The sequence below is a fragment of the Stegostoma tigrinum genome, chromosome 7 (assembly GCF_030684315.1).
Source record: "Stegostoma tigrinum isolate sSteTig4 chromosome 7, sSteTig4.hap1, whole genome shotgun sequence".
NCBI classification, from domain to species: Eukaryota; Metazoa; Chordata; class Chondrichthyes; order Orectolobiformes; family Stegostomatidae; genus Stegostoma; species Stegostoma tigrinum.
The window spans coordinates 60,907,707-60,918,746 of NC_081360.1; the positions used below are offsets into that span (position 1 = coordinate 60,907,707).

An 11,040-nucleotide genomic window follows, 5' to 3' on the forward strand; every position below is an offset into this window, starting at 1 on the left:
TGTTATGTGTAATACATGCAAGTCAATTACTTGTCATAGAAAGATTCAAGGGTTAATCCACAATCTGTTGAGTTAGTTGATCTCATCAGGAAAATAAAGTGTGAAGCTGGATGAACACAGCAGGCCAAGCAGCATCTCAGGAGCACAAAAGCTGACGTTTCGGGCCTAGACCCTTCATCTATTTAACTTTGCTCCATGTTTCTCATACCTTTAACAAGAATATCTTGAAAACTTCAATTGATCCAGAATGCACAACCTTTCAAGGGAGAACATTCGATATTTCTATTTTTTTTGTGGAATGCATTATTCCTAAGTTGCCTAGCTTTAATTTTAAGTTTTAGATCATTTTTTAATGAAGTTGTGTAGCTGGCCAAATGGATGAAGGGTCTAGGCCCGAAACGTCAGCTTTTGTGCTCCTGAGATGCTGCTTGGCCTGCTGTGTTCATCCAGCTTCACACTTTATTATCTTGGATTCTCCAGCATCTGCAGTTCCCATTATCTCTAATCTCATCAGGAAGTATTTTGCCTTTTACAATTATCTGTGGTTTCCTCGGGTGAGGAAAAGGAAGAGCTGGCCAGATTTCTTGTTCCTGATCATGAGTAAGTGTCCTTCTTAGATGCATGCAAATTTTGGGAGAGGACAGACTAAGCTCAGGAACTGGCAGACACATTAAACAGACAACACATTGTGAAGCTGGATGAACACAGCAGGCCAAGTAGCATCAGGGGAGCAGGAAAGTTTGACGTTTCGCGTCGGGACCCTTCTTCAGAAGAAATTCTTCTGATGAAGGGTCCCGACCCGAAACGTCAAACTTTCCTGCTCCCCTGATGCTGCTTGGCCTGCTGTGTTCATCCAGCTTCACACCGTGTTACCTCAGATTCTCCAGCATCGGCAATTCCTACTATCTCTATAACAACATCAAACAGATAGCCTCCCAGCATTAGCTACCGGAACAAAAAAATAAAGACCAGCTGCTTGCCAAGGTATGAAACCACATCTCATCAACAGGTGCAATGTTTTCAGGTGACCTGGCGGAATAAAATAACTTGTGAGAATGAAAATCAAGGAGTTCAGACAGGAAAATCAACAGTAGCAGCCTTCCAGAGAGTAGGAGCCATACTACTGCGATTTTCTGTAGCATGTCAATAGGTATCTAAAAGACCACCATGCTGATGTGTGACTGAAGTTACATATGCCAGACAAGCTCAAAACAGGTTTCCTTCCTTTCAGGACATTAGTCAGTCAGTGTGAGTTATTGCAGTGAAACAGCATCTTTATGGTCACTTTTAATGATGCAAGCTTTTCAGTTCCAAGATTTGATAAACTGAACACAAATTCTCAAACTGTCAAGACTTGAATTCACATTCTGTGAATTATAATTTAAGCTTCCTCTAATCAAGTCATAGTGCATGATATTCCCTTCCTGGAGGTGCAAGGAAGTTTCCCTCCAGAGTAACATATCTTTGTCTCACCATTTCTAGTGTCGGGCAAGAAGGACCATGGTCAACTTTCAACTTGACAGCAATTAAGCTCCTTAAATGGTTAATTATTGATCACTTAAAGGCCTGAACTCACTATTACTCTGATCACCTATCGCTAAGCCAGGCAAGAAGCATAGCTAACTTCCTGAAAGGGGAAACGTTCAACCTGCTTGCATGATTGCGATGATAGTGAATTCCCCTCTCTGGGGATATTAGAGGTTTGGATGGGAAACAAGTGGGAGGTCTCTGAAATCCACCCCTTCCCTTGCCTCCATATTTTGTTGGACACCTTCCTCCACCACCACGCTACAAAGAAAAGCAATGCTTAACTCCAATTGGCCGACAACTTCTAGTAACCCATATCGCCTGTGATAGGAGAAGGTATTCACCCTTGCTCACCCCTCAGCTCTTAATGAGCTGATTGGCAGGCAATCTAGTGAATGCATCCAATGGTGGGAGCAGGCTGTCCATTGCCATCTAAAAAGCTTGCTTCAAAACTTAAAAAGAAAAATAATGCCCACCAAGTTATCACAGCAAGAAGTGACACAATCAACCCAACATATCCATGCCAGTTTACTAGAAGCTGTCGAATTGGTCCCAGTTTATCTCCATAGCCCTGCTCATCTTTTATTCTTCACCATCAGGTCACAATTTTGGAATTCCATAACTTCCTCGAGTCTTCCTTTCCTCTTAAATCAGTACATCCCAAACTTCTTCCCACTATGATCCCGTTTTAAGTCTTGAAAACTGTCACACCTCTGCAAGAACTGTCAGAGCAAAGGGCAAGGGGAGAAGATCTACAAGAGCAGAGAATGTGGGTGAGTAGGGGGTTTGATTGGATTTGGGAGAAGCACTGGGAAAGGACTTGGGGTTCTGACCCTAACTTTCAGAAGCCCAGCCTTAAACCTTTTTAAAAACAAGGCTGAATTGCACCCTTCCAGATTCAACTGGTCATCTTTCCTTTACAATCTTAGGTGTTTCTTGTGCTAGGGATCATGGACCTCTATGTGGGCCCATCAATTGTTGAGCTATATAACCACAGAGCATTCTGATGACTTTTACAGAGGAATGGATCATTCTATATACTGTACAATACATCTAGCTGCACAATGGTGTAGCAAGATAGATACTAAAGGGTAGCTCTTTTAATAGTGCTAATTGGCTAATTAAAACAAAAGCCACTTAGCCCTTTACAATAGCACAGGAGAGAGCAGGTCAACTATTAAACAGTGCCATACAACTATGTTCTTTAACTGACAGATAAAGAAAATTCAGGTTTATTGACTGAGCGTGGGGTATGCAAAACAAAAAACCATGAACTATTTAACTGTACAGCATATGGTTGAAAAATGCAAAAAGGCTCAAGACTGCCTCGAACTCAGATCAGGGAGAAAGTAGGAAAAAGTGGTAAATATACTAGAAACTGCTGGAAATCATCATACAAGTCTGCTTTGAGGTGCGTTAAATCTGCCTTTACCAGAAAGCTTGGCCTCAACGCTGTGTACTTGCTTTTGTCATGATCTTGCAATGATTCATTTTATTTTATTATCTGGTGACCTACGATCAGCTGCAAAAACTTTTATTAGGTGGTTCAGAGGAACTTGCTAAGTCAGAAGCTAACAAAGTCCATTTAGTTCACCTTCTATGATCCTGGCAGTTGGCTGATATGATAGTAAGAAATTTGTTGACTAATCGGAGTAATTTCTATGAAAGCATCAACATGCAAATACGACATGAAAGAATGCTGGGAACCATTAAATCAAAGACACTTGGTCCTCCCAGATTCCACATTTACATGTCTCAAATCAACCATATTTCTTAGAGGATTTGAGCTTTGATGGTCTGTGGATATTTCAAGACATGTGAAAACACCCGCAGTGGCTTCTTTAAAATATGTCATTGAAGGTTCACTGTGGACATTTAAGGCACCTTTTTAAAAGGCTGCATGGAAATCTCATGCTATAGATAAATGCTGTAGACTTTGTTGGGGAGAGAGCTCTTGAGATACAGTGATGAATTCCTTCCTGAGCCGGGAGGCCCACTTGTCCAGAGGATCCATGTCCAAACATCTCTAATTAAAATTTCTAGACCTTTCTGTGGCTATTCTGAACAATGAAAGGTGTGGATAGCTGCTTGTTTAGTCCGTTTTGGTTAGGAGGAAGCTTGCTAAGATCAAACCGAATTGGAGGAAATCTTGCCAAGAACAAGTTGCTGAGTTGATCTTTCTCATTTCTGAAAAGGAACCCCTCGTGCTAAGTTCAGAACTGTTTGTTCTTTTGAGAGAGTAATTGAAGAATCATCTTAAGATGTGACTGCAGAGACAACCAAAGTGATTTCATCACCCATGCCAGAACACCACAGCAACAGATTCTAGATTATCCTACACTTTACCCTATGGCTAATGGGTTATTCTTGAATGGAAAGTTTTGCTTTCAGAAGGCCAATCTCTGTAGAACTGTTATTTTCTCTTTTGAAGAGAAAAAGAATGCATGTGTGTATGTGTACGTGTGTGCATGCATGTGACAGAGGGGTAGGGGAGGGGCAGGAGAGATTTGGGGATATTTAGAGGGCTAAGCATGTATACTTGTAAGGCAGAAACAATATTGAGTTCCAAGACTTTGGAGTATGATTTCTTTCCTCCATTTCTCTTACATTCCCCACGATCTCCTGGCCACCTCTTTTTGGATTTTCTCTTAGCATTGAGAACCCATCTTCTCCTTTCTACACCTTCACTTACACTGATTTTACATCTCTATCCCTCTTTTATCACTGTTATCACTGCCTTTGTCTTTTGCTCTGTGCAGCATCACAATCTGTTCCACTTGCTTCTTCCTTCCTCCTTTCTCATATGCCCATCTCCTTGCATCAGCAGCATAAAAAAACCACCATTTTCCTTCTCCTTTCAGCTCTGAAGTGGTCATCCTGGGCCTGAAATGTTAACTCTGTTTCTGTCTCCACAAATGTTTGCAGACCTGATAAGTTTTTCCAATACTCTCTGCTTTTACTTCAGATTTCCAGCATTTGCCAAATTTTTTTTTATTATTGTTCCATTGTTCTTATCTCTCCGTCTAACTACTTTGCAGATGTCTGGCTTTATCTTATCTCACCATTGGACAAATAGTAATGCAATGAAATTACCCCTCCTATTTCTTAATTTTATGAAAATGTACTCCATCTTTATAACTGCTTACAATACACTTTGTGCTGTGATAAACTTTTCAATCATAGAAACTTATAATCACACAATTCCCCTCTCTATCACCGCTATAAATGTTACATTTAAGAATATAAACTTCATAGCCCTATCACATTTAAGTCATTGTTTCGGTTCGTTTTCAGCCAAAAGTATGTGGGCAGATCAGGGAGCCAGTGTGTAAGTTCCAACCATTAATGGACAATTTACATTCAGATTAATTCCCTGTAACATTAAATAACACATTCAACCCTCATTTATCTGCAGACCATGTAAATGTACATTTTAACTTTCATTAAGTTCATTATTATTTGTTACTAAAATGGATAATTATGAATGGTTTGTCACCTTTTCACTTATTTACTACCACCTACACTCAAACTTGTCATCGGATGAATTATTTGGCTACATCTGAAATTTTATTTTGTCAAAATGTATTAGAGATTTTGACAACTGAAACTTTGCAGCTTTGCTCAGTTTTATTTCTAGTGCTCCCATTTTTGAAAAATCTAATATTGATGTAAGCTCACATTATAATAAGAATTGCTTAAGTTGAACAACAGCCTTATCTCAAATCTGCTAACTCACCTTTCATAGATATGAATAATATCTCTTCTCTGGTGGAGCAATAGAAATGTATCAGTTTGTGGCTCCAAAAGCACAAGATAAAAAAAGTCATGTCAAGGCATTACTGGCAGCTGTATTCTGATGAAGAGCATTACATTTTGCAACTGTCACTATTTCTGGTAAGTTGTTTTTTAAAATATATGTGATTGATAGTGATATTTATAGAGATTAAAACCAACACATCATTGGTGATGGAATTGTTGAAAGACAAACATTAAATGAGTTGTAAGTCCACAGAGCAAATGATAGCACTGGGGCAATTTCACTATGCTAGTAATGCAGAGGTCCAGACTAGTACTCTGGGTATATGGGTTCGAAACCTACCACAGCAACTGGTAGAACTTGAATGCAATTTATAAATTTGGAATTGAAAGCTAGTCTGAGGACCATAGACAATGAAGTCACCATTATCCAACTGGTTCATTAAAGTCCTTCATTAGGAAAGGAAATCTGCAGAACATGTGACTCCAGACACACACAAACTCTTCTAATTGCCTCCTGTAATGACCTAAAAAGCATTTCATTTCATAACGATAATGGATGGTCAACAGATACAAGCCTCAGTGACGCCACATTTCATGAGAGAATTTGAAAAACAGTGTACATTTTTGTAAGGTTCAAATCTATTTTAAACAAATCAGTTCATTCATTGTGCGAAATGTTACACAAAGTAATATCAATAATAGCAGCATCATAAAATCAGTCATTTCCAAGATCAGTGAATGCTGAAAAATAAAATGAAGCAATGTGAAACAGATTTTTTTTTGATTTTTGATTACTGGAGGATGCCATTATAATTACTTTCTGTCCAACTTGATAGACTGTACCCTCTCAGACCTTGTGTATGTAGCATAAAATATTTAAATCCATTCCAAAATTCCAAAACCAAAGCACCAAATAAAGTATCAAAGCAAAATCTTTTGGAGCCACGTAACTTCCGAATTTCCCTTATCAAATAAGTTATTTGATCTAACTGCAGTATTTATTCACAATTCTTCTATGTCTATTCTTGAAAGGCATTATCTAAATGCACATTCTTTACTGTGATGAAGCTTGCTCTACAGCATTAGGTAGGAAATTCTAGGTTATTGACCAAAGGCAATGAAACAAAGGTGGCATATAAACATGTGAAGATAAAGTGCAACGTCGAAGGTCTCTTGGACATAATGGCTCCTCAAACCATTGTCCTTCAACAAGGCAGAAATCATAGGACAGGGAGAATGCGAATAAGATGTCGTTCTCCATTTAAAAATGTGTAGGTGCATTTTATCTTAGTTTCATTATGGAATAATTACAGAGTTTTTTTTGCAATACATTAAGATCACCGCTCTTTTTCTTAAAATAGTAATCACAGGGACTTTAGCGCAAACGGAGTAACTTTGAAGTTTGAAGTTGACACTAAGCTCAGATGTATTAAGTAATAAGGATGATAGCAATTGACTTCAGAAGCCCATAAACAAATGCTAAAGTGGGCAGACTCATGCCAAGTAAAGCTTAATGCAGAGGATTCTAACATTTCATGTCGAGAGAAGAAATGAAAGATGGCAATATGAATGAAAGGATATAATTTTATAAGGGATGTAAGAAGAGGGGCCTGGCAATTCTGTAGAACAATATCTGAAGGTGGCAGGGCAAGCGCTGTTGTGGGCTAGGGTAGCAGCAGTCAGATCTGTTCCTGACAACTGAAACCCAAACCTCATTCCTATTTGATTGTTGCCTCTGAAGGGCATGGTAGGGGAGGGGATGGATTTTGTAAGCTGTGTTGCAGTGTGGAAAGTGTATGTGTGTGGAGCTGATCTGCCTTGATTCTTAGGGAGAACAGCCCAAATCTCAACATCATTGATATGCCTTCTGCACCTCCCTGCTAGCCGTCTTTACAACTTCTATGGCATCTCATTTCCTCTTGTTCCACCCTATTTTTCTTGATGGCCACTCATGCAGTATCCAAAAGGTAAAATAGTCATGAACCATGCAACATCAATGGAAATTCTTCCAAATACAGTCAGAAAACTTGAAACATCCAACAACCCAATAAATCTGTGTACTGACATTGATACTGCAAAAAACCTTATTGGCCAATAAAAATCCTTAAGTGAACATGAATTTGTGACAAAAAGAAATCCTTCTCAAATCAGATAGGCTGACAACGTTATCATAAGTATTTAAAACTGTGCTTTCATACCCATGAACAGCTGTGGCAGTAGACTACTGCTTTTGAAATGCAGCCAAACATTCATAATGATCCTAAATTTTAGCAGCTCCAGATAATTAAACTGAAATAGCAAAGTGTACCTTTTCCACTTCAAACCAAATTTCCAGTCAAATCCGTTGAGTGGAACTGGTGGTACAACTTTCCTTTTAACGTTTAACAGCAGGACAATTCCTTTCATTCTTTATTGTGACATTTAAACCTCAGTCCATAACAGGACAGGAGGGTTTCTGAACACATTTTCTCAGTTTTTAATGCATTCTGGCACATTTTCCTCCATGAAAATTACTCGAATAGATCACAGTGAAAAAGTGCTGGTCAACATAATGGCTAATTTGTCTTTTTAAGCAAAGCTTTATGACGAATCATAACAGTTAAAATACAGCAGCATATAAAACATGATATCCAGCAGTGATATTTGAATTTGGCAAAGCATTGCCAACTTGCTTTCCAATGCACTCAATTCATCAGCAGGCTTCCTCCAATGCGAGAAGAAGCTCTCGAACTTGGAAGTAGGGGACAGGTCTTTTAGAGATTCTAAAATCCAATTCAGCACTCAATAAACAGCCATGGGAGGTGGGGTGGAAAAGAGTGAGATAAAGTAAAATACATGTAGGCCTCAGAATGGCAATCTTGTCTTCCAAAATCATGTCCTACACTTTCAAATGGGTCTCAAACCCGAGAGACGAAAGTTTGTTGCAACAATACTAAGAATGACAGATTTCAGTTATTTGTTGAGAGAATCTGGACTTTACTCCTTACATCACGAAGATTAAGAGGATACAAGATAGGGGGCTTGAAAATCACAAATAGTTTTGATATAGTTTCCGATGCCATGTGGGTTGGTAACCAAAAGACATAGTTTTAAACAAAGAAAACACTGGAACCATTCTGCAGATCCAGCAGCATCTTTGGAGAGAAAAACAGAGCAAATGTTTTGAGTCCAGTGACCCTTCACCACATCACTGCACTCAAAACATTAGCTCTGTTTCTGTTTCCATAGATGCTGAGTTTCTCCAGCATTTTCTGTCTGTTTCAGGTTTCCAAAATTTATAGTTCCTTGCTTTATTTGACCTAGTTTTAAAAGGTGGTTAATGACAGAGCCAAAGAGGACTTGAGGAAATATTTTACTTTCAGCAGATTGTACTGATCTGGTATGTACTGCTAGAGCAGATATTTTCACAAGGATGCAAAAAGATTGAAAAAGGGAATTGGATATACATTTGAACAGGAAAAAAGCAAGGAGTGTGACAATTTGTATTGCTATACCATTGTTCTATGTTTGTTGTTATAACTTTATTTTATACAGTTAACTGCTTTAGTTGTGAAAGACAAACTGGTTTTAATTTGTAATTCTGATTTAAACCTTGCAAATCTGTGAAGAGATTTCTCTCAATTGTAAAATGTTAATAAAGATCTAGAATTTGAAAGGTACTTCCCTATAAATTCTGCAATATTTAGTAGACTGTCAATGGTAAGAAAATTACAGCAAGTAATACTGTGCTTAAAATGTCATATACAAGTGTAATAAGGAACACTACTAATGCAAATATAAAACTACTTGCAACAAAACAGTAGATATGTAAAATATGAGGTATCAATACAATCAGATTTGGAAGGAATATAGTATTAAAAAACAATTAATTATGGGCTCGGAGGGAATAATTTCCTGTATCTGTGTTGATATGACTCCAGTATTAGATCCTTCTAACTACAAGTAAAATTCGCACATTGGTGAATTCCTCGCCTCATTGAAATTGCGCACGTGGTATGAAAATATCTGCACTGTAAATATCAGTCAACATTTCCCAAGGATGTGCTTAGAGAAGCATTGATAACTTTTGCAGATTCAACGCTCTGTAACACATCAGATTGACATAATGGGAGCAAACCAGCTCTGCAAAACCTTGTGTTTTTTTCACATCAATTTCTGCCGCTTCGTGGAAAAATCAAGCCATTCTACAAATAAGAACTGAAAACATCATGAATGACGTGCTCCGATATCTAAACCGCTTGAAATGCACTTACTGTTGCCGACCAAAACTGCAATGGGAACTGCTATCACGACGATGACGACAGCAGTTGCAATGACCCCCAGCACAACTTTCAAAACGGTCTGAAATGCAAAGAATTCATGGGACAAGAGTACGTTGAAAACACCATACCAAACTAATACTCCTTCATTCCCCATTAAGAGTTAAACTCGCGAAAATAAAACTCCGTCGAACCATTATGATTAGCCTGGAATTCTGCTTTGTACAAAGTTATCGTAAAGCCACCACAATGGAAACCCTCCAATAATTTCTATCAAATACATCCAACATGAAGTTATTTGGCATGGCTAACACTTCATATCTGGCTCTGGTCGTACTACATTAAAACAACTTTTTGCACCGTGAGATGATCATGTCGCGCTGGTTACTGACCTTCATGTTTAGTTAGTCTTGTTCTTTGGCGAGAAGTGCAAACTCCGTTAGATTTGATCCCTTTTGAACCGTGGACGAGGCAGGGAAGACAGTAATGCAGGAAGCTGATCCTTACCGAACGGGTCATATACTGCTGGCAAAAAAACTTTACATTCCCTCGAAAAGTGCCTTGTCTTTTTTAATTCAGTAAGCTATGTTAAATATTATCTATAATATGCTCGGTGATCATTTACGAGTCGTAAATGCAAAGGTTAACTGATAGCAAGTGTGTTTTTGGTATGGTACATTCGAGAGAGGAGCTCGTATTAAGTGAGTGAACGATGAAATTGTCATTGCTAAACTATTTATTTTAAGACAGAAATGAAAAACATATTGGTGTGGGTAGAACAGCTGCTTCAAGAACCGACTTACCATTCGGGTTGGGTAACGCGAGCAGTAGCTTCACAAATAGGACTGAGGCTATCGTCTGCTGAAGTAATACTACGTTTTGGCTTACCGAGCGAAAAAAGTCAAGTTTTTTTTAACTTTTGAATAATGTGACATCAACCGAAACAACAAGAAGTCGTCTTGCAGAAATTCATTAATAATCCCAAAGCGGGATTATTAGTCTACAATATTGGTGTGCTAATTTGCATTTGGAACGGATCAGGTTAAAACGATACAAATTGCGAGAGCATCGTTACTAAGATAGGGTGGGGTGGTTGGTAAAAGAAAACTTTTTTCTGTCCGTTTCCCTTTTTGGAACGGAAGCTGGTGACTGGTGCGCCTAAACTTCGCCCTTGCGGTAAATTTATGTAATGTTCCTTATGTGCAGCGATGTTTCATTAAAAACAATCGATATCCATCAATGCGATAAACACGCCAGCAAAAATCTTGAATCCAAAAAAAACTATCCCTGAAGGAGCAACAGTTACAAATGCAAGGCAGAGAAAGAAAAATAACAAAATGCTGGAAGACGGACTGTGAGGATAAGCAGTCCCTGCCCCCAAACTTTATGCCTGTGGGTAATATATAACCCCTACCCCAGCTCTTTCATTGTAAAACGTTCCTTCTGAAATAAATTAAACACACTAGTAGCCATTTTACCCAAATATCCTTTAGAA

At 38.5% G+C, this 11,040-nt stretch overlaps 1 protein-coding gene across 4 annotated transcripts in view; it reads right to left on the reverse strand.

Moving 5' to 3' along the window:
- Nucleotides 1–10,697, reverse strand: part of fap (fibroblast activation protein, alpha) — an 86,203-nt gene extending 75,506 nt beyond the window's left edge. For 2 of the 4 annotated variants that reach the window (XM_048535122.2, XM_048535119.2), the window contains exons 1-3: nt 10,349–10,697; nt 9,938–10,067; nt 9,540–9,627 (exon numbers count right to left, since the gene is read on the reverse strand). In XM_048535122.2, the coding sequence (XP_048391079.1) occupies nt 9,540–9,627; nt 9,938–9,943 (94 nt within the window). In that variant the 5' untranslated portion in view covers nt 9,944–10,067; nt 10,349–10,697. The other 2 variants (XM_048535121.2, XM_048535120.2) reach the window with 2 other exon arrangements.
- Nucleotides 10,698–11,040: the final 343 nt, after the last annotated feature.